The sequence below is a fragment of the Gossypium arboreum genome, chromosome 10 (assembly GCF_025698485.1).
Source record: "Gossypium arboreum isolate Shixiya-1 chromosome 10, ASM2569848v2, whole genome shotgun sequence".
Lineage (NCBI taxonomy): Eukaryota > Viridiplantae > Streptophyta > Magnoliopsida > Malvales > Malvaceae > Gossypium > Gossypium arboreum.
Window position 1 is genome coordinate 3,487,310 of NC_069079.1, and position 15,732 is coordinate 3,503,041.

Sequence of the window (15,732 nt, forward strand, 5' to 3'; positions counted from 1 at the left end):
CTAGGTTTAATGAAGGAGGTAAATGTCAAAATCCCGTAAGTCCCGGATCCGACGGGCTACAAACAAAGAGCGATTAATTGGAAATGATGGGGCTCTCAGCCCATTAACTTTGTAAGTGAGCAAAGAGCGGTCGGTTAGGTCATCTAATAGAGTCAGCCCATGCGATGACACGCGCCCCGCGGTGGGCCAGTGAGTTTGAAATTTAATATATCATGTACTGGATAAGCACAAATCGTTTAATCATTTTCTTACCAACGGAATATCACTGGACTCGCTTTCCTAGCGCGTTCCCTCCACTGACACTTTTTTTTTTTAATCGATACATTAATCAGTACTATTTTTTTATTCTATAATATCAATAATGTTTTTATTTATGTTTAGAAATAATAAAATATTTGTTGTTAATTAAAAGAGTTTTGTTTTGTATGAGTTTACTTTTAACTATAAATCTACTATTAATCAATTATAATATATTTTAAGAAAATTCATATACAATAGAACTTAAATTCGAAATAATTAAAGAAAAATCATAAATAATATTTAGTACGATGAGACTTAAATTTAGACGATTAGAGTTTTTAATGCGTCGACTTTACTAACTTTATTAAAGTATTATAGATTAATTACTGTTATTGTTATTTTTAAATTTAGTTATTGTTTTATTGCTTAAATGGTTTTCTTTTTAATTTCATACATAAAGTTTAAATTTTGTTGAATAGGTTTTTATTTAAAATATTTATTTATTAATATGTCACGAAAATTAAATTATGGTATATTTATGATATAATAAGAAATATATTTATTAAAATTTTCATATAAAATTAAATGAAATTTTGAATTAAACAAATTTAAACCTTATGTGAGATTTTATCAATTTTTATAAAAATATAAAATAAAAAAATTATGATTAATAGCAATTCTATCAGATGTACAATACAAAAAAAATATGGTTGCTTTAGTTTAAATTAATTGTTAAAAATATTGAAATAAAAATTAATTAAGCTTAAATTAATTAATTAAATCATATGAGTTTGAGAATTTATAATTCTAGAATCTCAACTTTGCCAACCTAAATAATTATAATTAATCAAGAATATTTTTAAGGGATAATTAATACCTTTTAATACTAAATAATAAATATAAAACAAAAACATAAAGTCTTTAAAACAAACACAAAATTTATTTTATTTTTTCATTATAGGAAAAAAAAAAATCACATAAAGGAGAGAAACACACACACACACACATACACACACACGCGGCCACAAGCAGCAGAGGGTTTTCGCTGAAAAGAAGCCTTTGTTTTTCTTTTATAAGCATCGTTTCAAAAAGGATATAATCTCTCTTTTCAATTTTTTTTTGCCTCTTTTAAGCTGCTCCGCCTGCTCCTTCGTTGCTGTGAGAGAGATAGAGAAGACGACAAAAGGAAAAAACCTAAAACTGTGAACGACGTCGTTTCCTTCTCAGATCTGACACACACAGAGAGAGATAAAAGAGAAGAGAAGAGAAGAGAAGAGGGGGGGTTATCCCGGTGAGAGAGAGTGAGGATGAGCGGGAAAGGAGGCGGAGGTGGAAATAATGGGATAGGGAAGGGTAATAATAGTGGACTTTCAGGTATTCCGCCTGGCTCTCGCAAGATGGTCCAGAGCTTGAAGGAGATTGTTAACTGCCCTGAACCTGAGATCTATGCTATGCTTAAAGACTGTAATATGGACCCTAACGAGGCTGTCAATCGCCTCCTCTCTCAAGGTTCCCCCGCCCTTTTTTTCTTTATTCCTTTTTTAAATTTCTTTTAGTGCTCCTTTTACCCTTGCTGGGTTTTTTTTTTTCGTTATAGAAATATTTAATTTTTTCGGTTATGCGAAAGGTTAACTGTTGGGTTTCGGTGCTTTACTAAGGATATAATCTGCTTAATTGCTAGGTTTCTTGGTTTGCTCTGAGAGCTTTAGTTTAGAGTGTATTTCCAGCAATAACATTTTTTATAATATATTAGCATTTGCTAATAATTTATTAAGCCTTCATCTTAATAAGAACATCGCTTTTGTAATTCTCGAAAATATGTTTATTTTTTTCATAACAATGGGGCAGCTCAAGTTTTGGGTTTCTAATGCTTACTGTATTTCGTTGCTGATATCTTATTTGCGATATGTGTAGATCCTTTTCACGAGGTGAAGAGCAAACGAGACAAGAAAAAAGAGGTGTGTGCCAGTGGAAATTACGCTAAATGGATTGACTTTGCGTTCATAACCATCCCATATTTATTTCTTCTTAGTGTTGCTGTTACACCGTTCGAGCAATATAGGTCTTACTTGTCGGTCATATAGATCATGCATCATGTGAGACTCTCACTTGCTTTCGGGATTACGAATGAGTGTTTAATCTGATTCACTTTTGACCGCATGTGCTTTCTCTTTGAAAGCTTCTTAAAAATATATTCTAACCATTTGTGATGGATTTGTTGGATCTTATTATCTCTTTTGATTTTTTTTCCTCCCCTTTTTGTTCTAGAGCAAGGACTCAGTTGAAGCGAGGTCTCGTGGTGCCAATAACTTTGGGAGTCGTGGTGGTAGGAGTGGTTCAGACCGATATGCTGGGCGTGGTGGTTCATCCCATTACAGTTCAAATGGTATGACTGTGAACATGCTCTAATGCCACTTTGGAGAAGTGTTGCTTGCACTCCGTTAAAAAATTGCTTTGGAACTCTTTTAGATGATTCCTTACCAATTGAGTACTCTTTTTTCTGGTTAGAGTCTGGCCCTTCACATGGTAAACCTGCACAAAAGAGAGAAAATGGAGGTCATCCTGTTGCAGGGTTTTCATCTTCTGCATCTTGTATGCGAGGAAATAACATGAATCGTGGACCTCAATCCCACAGGTAATACCTGTTAGTCTCAGAAGTTATAGTTCCTTTATGTTTACTCCACTGAGGAACAGAAAGCTGCTATAAGTTCTGAGTTCTAATGACCTTTCTTTTTCGTGCATGTCATTGGATTCTTTGTCTTGCTTAAATGATATCTATTTGTATCAAATCATTCTTTCACGGAATTAGTTACTTCCACCATTAAGCCTCCCTGGGTAAGCATTTGAAATGATTATTATCAAAGGTGGCTAGTTTGGCAAGGACAGATGGGACCCTAATTGTTCCAAATGCTTGCCAAACCATGTTAACTGGAGTTTGGACCTGAGGCACTCAAACATTTGTCAGCAACTTCTTTTCAAACTTTTAGTTGGCTGAATTTGGTTTTCTTTTTCCCTATCTTTGGATGGTATTTAAATCTCTGTTCCATAAACCTTGCAACATATGGTTTTCTTGTGTTGGCCACTTTCTTCTCATGTGAGTTTTGCTGGTTTTGCAGTGAAGTTGCAGTTTCAGAACATAAAATTTCCACAGTAGGTTTAGGTGATGGGGTTTCTTCTTCATCACAGCCTACTGGATACCAATCTGCTTGGTTGGGGGTTCCAGGTCAAGTATCAATGGCTGATATTGTGAAGATGGGCAGGCCACAAAACAAGACTTCTGTGGTGCCAAACCCATCTCAGCAAAGCACTAATAATCGGCATCATGTGGTTCCTCCTCCAGCAGCATTACAGTCCAACTTACAGGACCAGGCTTCCAAGGTGGCAGATATTTCTTACGAGCCTGATGGCACCAAAAATCAGCAGGTTTCTCCAAGAGATGAATGGCCCCCCATTGAGAATCCATCTGCTGCTAGTGTGACCTCTGTCTTAGAGGCCCCTGCAGAATCTGGACTTTATGCTAATGCATCTAACTTGCCCTTGGGTAAAAGTAATCAACATTTGAAATCCCAGTTGGAGGAAGCTCAGGCTGTGGATGATGGTCCTCTTGAAACTGTCAATAATAACCATGTTAGGTCCCCTTCTATTTCAAGTAGAAATATACAAGAGGATAACTCCAGAGGTTCATCTCTTTATGATAACGACTTATATAAGGACTTGAATTCCTATCAGCCTCAAAGACCTGCCTTTGAGAACGAAGAAGGTTAGTGTAGTGCTTTAAATCACTCAATTTTGTGCGTTTTCTGATGAAGGTAGTATACTGCTTTGATGAATGTTTCACTCAGTATGAAGGATACATACTGATGAAGGCTTGTATACACTGAATGCAATTTCTTTGACAACCCATTTCTGATCTTCATGCAATATGGATATGTATGTTTTAGGGTTACTGTATTGCTTATGTTCTCCCTCTCCCAATGACAATATCCTATGTTGCCAGCAGCTTCTGATTTTTTTATTATCATTTTCTTCCCCTTTATATTATGTGGATATGTGAGGCCGAACAGAATAAAATTGGAGTGTAGGAAAACAATTGAGAACCCGGGGGGGGGGGGGGGGATGGTTTAGTTCCAAATTATTGATGCACTATGAATCTATCTGAGTAGGTTTAGTTCATACGTTGGTATGGAATTTTTAATCTTTTAATGTATCCTTTGCTCATTTTTATCTGCTATGAATGTCTTTTGAACTTAACACATTTTATGTCCTTTCTTTTGTTCTTTTTCAGCTGAAGATGGTTCTTCATCAGTAGCTGTGGATTTGCAGCAACTTAATTTGCATAATGATGATAGGGAGCCCCCAACTGAAGAGGATAATCCTTCTGTAATAATTCCAAATCATCTACAAGTCCACACCCCGGACTGTTCGCATTTGAGTTTTGGTAGTTTTGGACCTGGAATTGGTTCTGGCTTTTCTGGACAATTTGCATCAATGACCACAAAGAATAATTTGGATGATGTTCCTGAAGTAGCAGATGCATCATCTATTGGGCACTCAGATAATAGGTATGACCTTCTTAAAATGCTTAGTGCCTTGCTTCACTTATCTGTTTGTTACAATTGTGTAAAAACTTTTGCTTTCAGGAATCCTGAGTACTATGGTGATGAACATCTCAGAAGTGACACGGAAGGAAATATAATAAATAGAAGTAATGTTAGCACTGCAAACTATGAGGTTCCTGAAGATTCTCAACCTGAGGTTTTGAAACAGGATGTTTCTGAAGCTGCCCAAGGGAGCCAATATTCATTTCCTCCATCTGCGTCTGGTTATAACTATGAAAACTCTGAACAATTAAATCCTTCTTTCGCCCATATGCAGACAAGCTCTCAAATGCAAAATCTCAATCCTTTCTCAAGTGTAATGGTAATGCAACTTTACAAATTTGTTTTTAATGCATAAACTCTATCATTCCAAGCTGATGATTCAACCATATGTCATAGAGTTGGATTAGAAATTTTCTTTAATGTATAATGTTCTGGTTGATACTTGATAGCGGCATCTTGTTTACTCGATTTCAAGAAAACTCCTGTTGTGCTGCTTGAAATTATGGATTAAACCTACTATATTTTTGGAATACATTGTTAGTTTTCTTGAATGTCTGTCTCTTCTCAACATAATGGTTTTTCTTACAGCAAGCATATACAAACTCGTTGCCGAGCACTTTGTTGACATCAACTGTTCAGACTGCAAGGGAGCCAGATCTTCCATATTCACCCTTTCCTGTGACTCAGTCAATGCCAACAAGATACAGCAATGCCACCTCTTCCATTAGTGGTCCAACCATTTCTATGCCAGAGGTACCCTTTGCTTTATATTATTGATTTCTTGGTGCTTTTACACTTTTTGCAGTTCTAATTGTTGGGACTGTTTTTAATGGTTCAAGTGGCCAAGAAGGGAAAAAAATATTGTTCCTTTTTTTTTCTTGCTAACACTTATGGTGGTCTTATTTCAAGATTCTTCTGAAGATGAAACTTCATCTTGTCTGATATTGGAGCTATGCGTCATTTTAGCTGGAACTTTATGTTGTTTAGTGTCATTGTGTGTCTTCTGTCATGTTTATATGTTTGACTAGATAGATTTTTGGTTGTGAAAACTCATGTTCTATGGTGACATGGAAATGTCCTCAAGCTCTTGTTTCTTGATATGGAACAGTGACCTTTGACTACTTCTGTCCATCACTTTGTTGTCCCGAATTATGCGTCTGTCTCTACCTGATATGCATTTATTATTATTGCGGGATCCACTTTTTGGGGAATGAGTCAAAGCAAGAACAATAATATTTCTTGTGGAACATCTTTCATGATCCTTGGAGAGAGTTCACTAGTAGATTTGGTTTGTTTCTCTTTTTTTTTTTTTAATGCTTGTGTTGGAGTAAAAGGAGGAGCAAAAACACCCAAAAACAAGAGTTAGGGGTGGGGGGTGGTAAAATGGCTTGTGGAACATCTTTCATGATCCTTGGAGAGAGTTCACTAGTAGATTTGGTTTGTTTCTCTTTTTTTTTTTTTTTTAATGCTTGTGTTGGAGTAAAAGGAGGAGCAAAAACACCCAAAAACAAGAGTTAGGGGTGGGGGATGGTAAAATGTGAAAGGCCAATTTGGACACCTACCTAACTAAAAACATTTTGTAATTGGTTGGACTTAATTGTTCCTTTCTTGATTAACTTGTTGTACGTGTGCAGGCTCTAAGAGCAACTAGTATTTCTGCAGCGCAGCCCACAGAGCAGTCACTGCCTGGTGCGAGTGTTGCTACAGGACCTGCACTTCCGCAACATCTAGCCATGCACCCTTTTTCCCAACCTACACTTCCATTGGGACACTTTGCCAACATGATTAGTTATCCTTTCTTACCTCAGAGTTACACCTATATGCCATCAGCTTTCCAGCAAACATTTACTGGTAATAATAACTATCCTCAGTCCCTGGCAGCAATGCTCCCCCAATACAAGAATAGTGTTTCTGTAAGTAGCTTGCCTCAATCTGCTGCAATTCCATCTGGCTATGGGTTTGGGAGCTCTACCAACATCCCTGGAGGACTTCCTCTGAATCCACCTACTGCACCTGCGGGGACAACTATTGGCTACGAGGATGTTCTTAGTTCTCAGTACAAGGACAACAATCATTTAATGTCACTCCAGCAGGTAATTGCTGTACAGAGCATTGAGAAATCTCATTTAGATTTAATTGTATACATTCATTATTATGGATTTATGGTGCATGAATAATTTACATTCATTCTTATTGAAAGTACTGATGAAAAAATTGTCCTTCCATTTTCTTCCTTTACTCTCAAAGGTCCATGATTTCATGTAGTTCTACAGTTATACATGAGTTCGCATTCTTTTCTGCTTCTTTGAATCTGAAGCGTGCCCTTTCTTTTCTATGTTTTTGTGTTTAGAATGAGAATTCAGGCATGTGGATTCATGGCCCCGGCTCACGAACGATGTCTGCTGTTCCTGCAAGCACATATTACAGCTTCCAGGGGCAGAACCAGCAGGCTGGTGGGTTTCGACAAGGGCAGCAACCACCTTCACAGCATTTTGGGTCACTTGGATACCCAAATTTCTACCATTCGCAAACGGGAGTATCGCTGGACCCTCAGCAGCAAAACCCTAGGGATGGGTCCCTGAGTGGGTCTCAAGGCCAGCCACCATCAAAGCAGACCCAGCAGTTATGGCAAAACAATTACTAATCTCGTCTCCTCCTGGTTTTTCAGGGTCTTATAGTGAGTTTGAAAGTGGCCAATCAAAGGGCCTTCTAGCGACTGAGAATAACTATACGTGCAGATCATCAACAATGATGGGGTCTGAAGAGACTTTGGCTGGCTACTGCCCTGTGCCATGAGGTTGTATTCTACTTTTAATTTATTGTTCTGTTCTGTTCTGTTATGTTAACTTAGGAACACAGTGTGCTAATTTGGGATAGTGGACTTACTTTACCCTTTTCACTTTTTCTTCCTTGATTGTTTCCTTCTTTGCCCCTCTATTTCTCTTATAGTAAAAAAATTGTCTCCTTTTTCAGATTTCATATCTCATCTCATGTTTCTTACTCTTACTGTACTTTAGCATGAGGTATTTGCTTTAATCATTTATAATTAATTAATACTACCATTTTAGCCTGTTATCTTTATGCTACACTGCTACATATCATGGCTGTTGGGATCCATAACTCCCATTAGCTATTATTGTTGCAATAATTTTGTTTCGTACGACACTGTATATATACACAAATTAATCAATTTAAACAATTCACATACCAGATAGAAGAATTCCATGGAGTGGCCTTTAATTTCTTTGATAAAATAGAGGCTTTGCTTGATTAAAACCTACCCATAGCATAGTTTTGAGTTCACACCTAAGGCTTTCGTACCCTATGCTATTGTTTATTGTTATATTTTGGGATGTTTTGAAAATTTGCTGTTTGTGCTTTCATTAGAGGGTCATCTTTACTGATTATAATTAAGATGGTAATATCTAGGGTTTTAATTCAAACAAGTGTTCACACTCAGCGATTTTTACTTGCAAGTGAATGGAAGGAGATTTAACTATTAATGTCACATTATTGAATTAAATTTATGTCATAAAATTAATATTTTTTTAATTGCTACAAAAATGATCACTTTGGTCGTTTATTTGGAATCAAATGCAATGTTGTTTCTTTTTTAATTTTTCATGCCCTGTACTATTTTGAGTTCATAAATATTTTAAGTGAGTTGGAGTAGTTAAGCAGTATCCATTTGTGGCGCAATTAATAGACAGGTGTGAGATGTTTCAGCAAAGTTGTCACCCACTTCACTCAAAATTTCAATTCAAAGTTCAAACTAACTTTTTCTAGGTCTAATTGTGATCAAAACCTCTAACTATTCTCAAATTTAAATTTTAATATTTCTGCTTTAGTGACTACTTGCTTTGATCAAGTAGCTAACTATTTGACCTAACCAATAATAAAAGATCCATTACATAAATTAAATATGGAATTTGAGCATAGTGAAAAAACCAAAACCCCGACCCTGTCTCTGCTTCTCAAAGAGTGTAGTTGAAATAACGCCAACATTTGGAGACTTGCTAACCCAAAACCAACAAAAGGATAAAGGAAAAAAAGCATGGTATTAATCCATTTATTTCGGATTGTTCTACAGATTATCAGTTGTAGACAGCAACAAAATGTTATAACAATAACTTGGAAAAAAATATGCTATCAGCCATCTACTTTTGACCCTTTTTTACCAGACAGCAACCTCTGTGATTTTACAATACCCTGGGGTCCTTTTATAAACTTTTTTTGGACACTTAATGCACGCTATAAAATCCTAATCCAATGAATAAAATTCATTCCGGTTTTTGTCGAGAGCAAACCGACAGTTGGTGGGCATGTTTTCCGCGTGAACCGATATCACATATCTGGAAAAAGAAAACATCGGAAAATTCACTGGTTATAATCAGAATACGAACTGATAAAATGTAATAAATCTGATGCAATATCTATTCTAATCACAATTCTCCATGGATAGATGACAGACGATATTTGGTTAGCAAACTAGGTACAACATTCAACAGGACAAGCTTGAGGAAACTTCGACCGAACATGAAATGCTCATATCCTATTAAGTCAATAGGATCTGCTTTTATTCTGTTCATAACCTCATATGCAAGTAATCCTTAGCAGATTTAATAAAACACCATTCTCATAAAGAAATGATTCAAAATCCTACAGCAGCGAGGTCATGTGTGTTCGATTTTCAATAATCGGAACAGAGTCAAACCCAATTCCAACAATCCTACACCAAGTCTTAAGACCAAACAGGCAAAATGCAAAGCTTCAACAGTGTGAAAAAAACCAACATCAGATTCCATATGCAGAGACCATATCAGAAGATGTTCACAAATTAAGACACTGTTATATCAAATGCAAGCATTGAAATATGTAAACTTCATAAATGGAGAAACTATATCAACTGCTAGCATTATTACATTGAACATTAAACAACAACAAATTGACTTCAACTACTAGATCCTTAAATTCATCAAACAACCACCAAACCCTAAAAATGCTGTAACATGCAAAGTGTTCTTTTTCTTTATTTATTTATCATGTCTTTGTTTAAAAAAACTTACCCTAAATATTGAATGAATCTTCAATTTTTCCCCATCATGATTTTGAAACAGGCTTTTGCAACAAAGCAGACAAATAAACTTCACCATGTTTCAAACCACTAGGATCTGTCTTGTTAGCCACTGCCCATTTCACTTTCTTGTATCCAAGCTTACCAATCAATGGCCCATAAATTTTCTCAAGATCCACTGCTTTGCTAAAGAATCGATCCACCCACAAGTACCCACCACCTCTCAACACTCTATCCACATCGTAGAACATGAATTCCATCACCGACAATGGTATCCACCGGTTCACCGCTCTCCCACACCGGACCAGATCCATTGTGCCGTCGAAAACTGGGAACCTTTGTTGTAAAGGCACGTGTAATGGCACTAACCCCCTTAATGCCACGGCTTCATTGTAAGGCGCATTGACGTTCATGGTGGTGGTCAACATCGTGACGTTGTAGGATTTCATCATTAATGCAGCGAAAGTTCCGGTTCCACCGCCTATGTCAATACCGAGACGGATCGGTGAGTTAGCCGATTTGGCCAATTGCATGAACTGCGTCAAGGGAAGATCGAGTTCCGAAGTGTATTTTAGAAGGGAAGAGCGTTGAGCGTTGAGATCGAACCCAGTGGGGTTGTTTTGAGACAAACAAGCGAAAGATTTACACGAGTATTTGTTCCATATAACGCCGGAATCGGGGAGTGAAGTCGGGAAAGGAGTTAACGGAAGTGAAGAAGGCGGTTTCGATGGGGTTCTAGAAAAACAACGCCGCCGTGGAAGTGGGTGACAGCCGTTAAGAATAAGCGTCTCTTGGATGTCAGGATCGTAAGGGCAAGTCGAAAAAGGAGTGTAATTCATATACCTATGAAGAAGATCAGGATGGTTGTGACAAGAAGAAGCAATGGGACCGATCTGAGAGTGGAGGATAAGATCTCGAGGTACAGCAGAACTGGGTTCAGCAGTGGTGGATGAAGAAGGAGGGTTATGGCGCGTGAGGTGGTTAATGGTGGCGCGTATGGTGTTAAGCTGTCGGAGAAGGTGGTCAGGGACGGGAACAGGGGGAGGAGGGTTGGGAGATTGGACGGTGGAAGAGAGATGGTAAAGGGAAAGGATATTGGTAGCTACCATGACTAAGAGGAGAACGAAGTTCAAACCCATGGTGAAACCCATTGAATTTCTGGTCCTTCCTCTACGGCTTCGCTACTTTTTTCCCTTCTGAGATGCTTCGATTCTTGGGTTTTTGTTATTCTCGATCTTGGTGATTCTTAACTTCACAGGTTTTTGTCTGATACTTACTTAATTTTTTTGGTGTTATAATTTTGGAGGTTTTAACTCGTTTCCAACTTCAATCCTCACTTCTCAGTGTCACTGTCTCTCACATGTTTTTATTTAATAATTTGATTAATTTTAAAATTAGATTGATATAATATTCTGTACCTATATTTAATTTTAATGTTTAATTTATATTTTAATTTTTTCTTAAATTCACCTATGGAGTCTTAATTTAATTAGTGTGAATATTATTATCAATATAAAAAGACATAAATTTAAATATGCTAAAATATATAATCTCCTATTTATGAGTTGGAGAAGGATATTGACACTTTAATACTTAAGTTTTTTTAATTAAACACCTGAATTTAATTTTACTATTTAATTTAATAACATAATTAAATAAATATCTGAATTTAATTTCAATGTTTAATTTAATAATTAAATTTTTTCTTAAAATACACATGTCAAATATTTATTGGATCAACATATTATCATTTGATCTAAGTATAACTTGAATATTAAAATTAAATACAGATACCAAATAATATATTAACTCAATATTTAATCACTTCACTCACGAGTGACCTGAAATTTTCTTACAAATTTGGCCTTGAGTTTTGTCTGGGTTTTCAATTATATTACGTAGTACTGTTTAAGTGGGGAATTTTTAGATTTGATTTGGGAGATTGAATCTGAACCGTTAGTTATAGTCAGGTGGGGTCAATCAATGCAGTTTTGGATAGAATGAATCGAAAGCAAAAGGATGCTTATTACAATTTGCATATATCTCTGGCTCAAAATAATTGTCTATTTTATCTATGTTGCTAGTTTTTAAATATGTTTTAAAGCAATCATATAAATATTATTTTAAAAATATAAAATCTGAATATATATATTTATATTCGATATTAACTTATATATTTATAAATAGTGGCGGAGCATAATAGAGATCATAAATAATAACTTCCCTAAAATAATAAAATTTTAATTTATATCATTTATAATTTATAAAATTTTAAGTTAATAATTATAGAATTACATTTTATCTAAAAATAATAAAATTTAATTTATTAAAAATAAAATTATATTTTATTATAATAAAATATATAATTTTATTTCGATTCTCTCTCTCGAAAAAAAGACTCCGCTGTTCATGTAAATGAGATGGTGTATTATTCACGATTGATGAATTTATATGAACGAATATTATAAAAGAGGGGGAAAAAGAACCGGTGTCACGTGATATTAGGATCTACTTGGATTTATTAAAGCAATTTCTTGCAGATTTGAATTATATATATATACTATAAAATATTGTTGGGGAAGCTGTCGGCCTGTCATCCTCTTCAACATTTGAAAGGGACACTGATACCTTTCCATTTTATTGAGGAAATATCTAAATTCAAACCAATCAATTTCAAAGAAATTTGATTAGTCCTAAAATGTTATTCAACTAGTAATTTTAATTGATATAACCTAAATTGAATTAAATTTAAAATAATTTAAACAAAAAAAATTCGACTGAGTAACTCAAAAAGATTTGCATTCAAATTGATAAGAGATTATAATGATTCAACTTGAAAAATCAATCATCAAGCCTTAATAACTGGACCAAAAAAATTAAATGCGTATACCTAGATACAAGGTGATGTAATGGGTCGAAGCGAAGTTAGATTATTTGTCCAAAACATTGGATTTGAGTAAGACCCAAGTTGAGTCAATCCGAGCCCAACCCAATGATCCTTTCTTTTTGGTTAATAATTTAAATGGAAAAGAGAAGTGATTTTAAGGTAAAATCGAACATAAATCGCGTCCAGCTGAAGCTAAAAGCCTGCGGAAATCTCTCTCCAGTGAAGAAGCCTTTGAACCTACAGTCTTTGGTGGAGGAGATCCACTGACTCTCTAATCAATGGTATTCTTTTCAATTTTCCTTTTGATTCGTACTAAGTTTCTCGGCAACCAAACATCTAATTAGGGTTTCATTCCACTGTCTTTGTTTGAACCTTTCTTTTTCTTTTTTATTTGTCCGTAATTATTAATTCTCAACTGTTATATTTGTTTTTGGGAGTAATAGTAGTTGATGACTTTTAGTTTAATAAGAAAAAAAGAGGAATAAATTTAGGTTTTTTTGGAGTATAGAGTACACTGTGATAGTGAATTTTGTTTTTTTTCTGGAACAGGGGATTGTAATAAATTTCGTAATTTTTGTAGGCTGATCCTGAACTAGAAGCAATTAGACAAAGAAGGATGCAAGAGTTAATGGCTCGACAGGGGGTGGTAATCTATTTCTTTTTCGTTTTAATATCTAGGAATTCTAGATTGGCCTGCTTGTGCTTTTAATTTAATGTTACTAATTGTAGTTTGTTGATAAACAGGGGAATCAACAGAACCCTGAACAACAGAAAGCTCAGGAAGATGCCAAGAGGTCAGTTTCTTATATAGATGCATATTGTTTCTAAATCATTAATATTTTAAGATTTATTTTGGGATCAAATTAGTTCATTGATTTGACTAGTAAAAGCCATTAACTTAGGGAGGCAGATGAACGGAGGCAAATGATGCTTAGTCAGATTTTGTCCAGTGAAGCACGCGAGAGACGTAAGCTCCTATCTCAGTTCACCATTTGAGTTGATTCAAGAAGCCTACTGTTAATTGCTTATATGCTTATTAGTACGTGCATTCTATCATTAATTGCAGGCTATTCTAAGTTGTTTTATTTAACTATTAGTTATTAATGTTGGATTCTGTATTCATGGTAATCAATGGACTGTTAAATCTTTGAATTTAATATACTTGTCTTGTCAGAAAATGTTTGTGCTTTCTAAGGGCTTATTAGTATTTATTTATATTGTTATAAAAAGTATTTATTTATATTAGTTTGTGTATAAGATTTTGGATCTTAAACCAGTTCACGAGTTAGCTTTCAGATAAACTTTTTTGAATACTTATCGTTTAAAAATAACAAAAAAATTTGAGTAGTGAACTCGTGCTTCAGGAAGCATGGAGAAGTGTGCTTATAAGTATTTATTTATATTAGAAAGAGTGAAGACCTAATTCGAGTGCGTGTTCAAAAAATTCTGGAAGACTTGATTAGAAGTCCTAGAATGAAAAATGCTATAATAGGCCTGGTAGCAATATATTGTTTCTCAAAGACTGAATTTGATCTGTTCTCTTTGATGGTGAAGACTTATCTTAGACTTGAATTATGTAGTGTGAGATATCTGAATATAAAGGTCTTTAAAATCTGAGTTGAGTTATAAAATGGTAAGTATGAATCATATAGTATGCAGTTTTTAGAAAACTCCTACCAAATACAAACAGTGCATAAAATCGTTTGAAGATACATCCCTTATGCCATTGTAAATCTTTCATTCGTATATCCCCTATACTATTGCCTCCCCTATACCTCTTTGAAATTACAACGGAGTTAAAAACGAGAAGAAGACATGATCATGAAGGAAAAATAGTACAACTTCCTAATGACAGGCATATATGGCAGATGCTCTTTTTTCTGTACTTTTTACCAACATATAATTCCTTTCATTTAAGTTCTTTGCTGTTATATAACTTTGTGCAGTTGCTCGAATCGCCTTGGTGAAACCTGAGAAGGCTAGGGGTGTGGAGGATGTTCTACTAAGAGCTGCTCAGACAGGCCAGATAGTTGAGAAGGTATGGTGAAAATTTTCTGGTCCAACTACTTTTTCTTGCTTGCCTAATATTAAGGGTGTGCAATTATTTAGTATTACTTTGCAGCCAAGCTTTGATAAAGAACTGAAATGTGTATGGTTGAACCCTTGTAAAGGTTTCAGAGGAGAGGCTTATATCGCTGTTGGAACAGATAAACACCCAAACAACTAAACAGACCAAAGTCACCGTAAGTTATTTACACGTTACCGACTTGCCCTGTCTTTAACGTACTCAGCCCATAGTTAGAAACTATTTTGATTTGCTTCCATTATTTATCCGATTTTACAGATCCAGAGGCGTCGGAGTGTCCTCGATGACGATGATTAGATCAAACTCGAACTGTGAAAACCTCTGCCTGATTTGTGGGGTATATTTACATATTCATGCAATTAATGGACCAGCTTTTAATGGATTCTTGATATATTTTAAGACTTGTATTTCCTCTGCAATGCTGTTATGGTATATTGAGCAATAAAGCTGGCGGGTGCTGGCTTAGAGTTTTAAAGAGTAGTGTGAAAATGCTCTGTAAGTTAAAATATTGTAGAGGTTTGCTAAGTGATGCTTCATATGAAAACTTGTTTTCTTCTTCTTTCTCCTCTTTAAAACCGAGAACTCGAGAAGTTTTTGCATATGCACATTTTACTTAAAAAATAGATAAATTATCCCATGTAAATTAAATAAAAAAGTAAATCGGTCATTTCTATTAAAAGTTTTATTCATAAAAATTTAACAGAATAGATGAAAGTTTTCGAACGTTTTTAAATTTGGGTAAATTTTGGTAAGTCACTTGTTAAACTATCGTCAATTTTTTTTTATTAAAAGTTGATTGGACCAATAGAATTTAAATATTCATATATATATATGTGAATTGTAG

General features: G+C 35.0%; 3 protein-coding genes across 4 annotated transcripts; 2 read left to right on the forward strand and 1 right to left on the reverse strand.

Moving 5' to 3' along the window:
- Positions 1-1,168: 1,168 nt before the first annotated feature.
- On the forward strand, positions 1,169-7,820 carry LOC108489090 (GBF-interacting protein 1-like). The gene is made up of 10 exons (XM_017793367.2): positions 1,169-1,749; positions 2,155-2,198; positions 2,509-2,626; positions 2,749-2,875; positions 3,357-4,000; positions 4,526-4,802; positions 4,881-5,160; positions 5,430-5,594; positions 6,476-6,934; positions 7,192-7,820. The coding sequence occupies exons 1-10, from the start codon at positions 1,548-1,550 to the stop codon at positions 7,483-7,485; spliced, it is 2,610 nt and encodes an 869-aa protein (XP_017648856.1). The 5' UTR covers positions 1,169-1,547; the 3' UTR covers positions 7,486-7,820.
- Positions 7,821-8,880: 1,060 nt separating this feature from the next.
- Positions 8,881-11,287, reverse strand: LOC108489091 (probable methyltransferase At1g29790). The gene is made up of 2 exons (XM_017793368.2): positions 9,908-11,287; positions 8,881-9,193 (listed from the first exon to the last, which is right to left on the reverse strand). The coding sequence occupies exon 1, from the start codon at positions 11,064-11,066 to the stop codon at positions 9,942-9,944; it is 1,125 nt and encodes a 374-aa protein (XP_017648857.2). The 5' UTR covers positions 11,067-11,287; the 3' UTR covers positions 8,881-9,193; positions 9,908-9,941.
- Positions 11,288-12,924: 1,637 nt separating this feature from the next.
- Positions 12,925-15,432, forward strand: LOC108487441 (uncharacterized). Of its 2 annotated transcripts, none has more exons than XM_017791787.2 (7): positions 12,925-13,083; positions 13,383-13,448; positions 13,547-13,596; positions 13,705-13,769; positions 14,749-14,840; positions 14,974-15,045; positions 15,147-15,432. In XM_017791787.2, exons 1-7 carry the CDS (start codon positions 13,081-13,083, stop codon positions 15,183-15,185), a joined length of 387 nt encoding a protein of 128 aa, XP_017647276.1. In that variant the 5' UTR covers positions 12,925-13,080; the 3' UTR covers positions 15,186-15,432. The 2 variants fall into 2 exon arrangements, with proteins under 2 accessions (XP_017647276.1, XP_052876500.1); XM_053020540.1 differs by having other exon boundaries at positions 12,930-13,083; positions 13,352-13,448.
- Positions 15,433-15,732: the final 300 nt, after the last annotated feature.

Bases quoted from the DNA above. Each gene is read 5' to 3' on its own strand.
- LOC108489090 (XM_017793367.2), top strand. From the start codon at position 1,548: ATGAGCGGGAAAGGAGGCGGAGGTGGAAATAATGGGATAGGGAAGGGT. The intron at 2,199-2,508 runs GTGTGTGCCAGT...TTTTTGTTCTAG, and splicing joins AACGAGACAAGAAAAAAGAG to AGCAAGGACTCAGTTGAAGC. The intron at 4,001-4,525 runs GTTAGTGTAGTG...GTTCTTTTTCAG, and splicing joins TGCCTTTGAGAACGAAGAAG to CTGAAGATGGTTCTTCATCA.
- LOC108489091 (XM_017793368.2), bottom strand. From the start codon at position 11,066: ATGGGTTTCACCATGGGTTTGAACTTCGTTCTCCTCTTAGTCATGGTA.
- LOC108487441 (XM_017791787.2), top strand. The intron at 13,449-13,546 runs GTAATCTATTTC...GTTGATAAACAG, and splicing joins TAATGGCTCGACAGGGGGTG to GGGAATCAACAGAACCCTGA. The intron at 13,597-13,704 runs GTCAGTTTCTTA...CCATTAACTTAG, and splicing joins GCTCAGGAAGATGCCAAGAG to GGAGGCAGATGAACGGAGGC.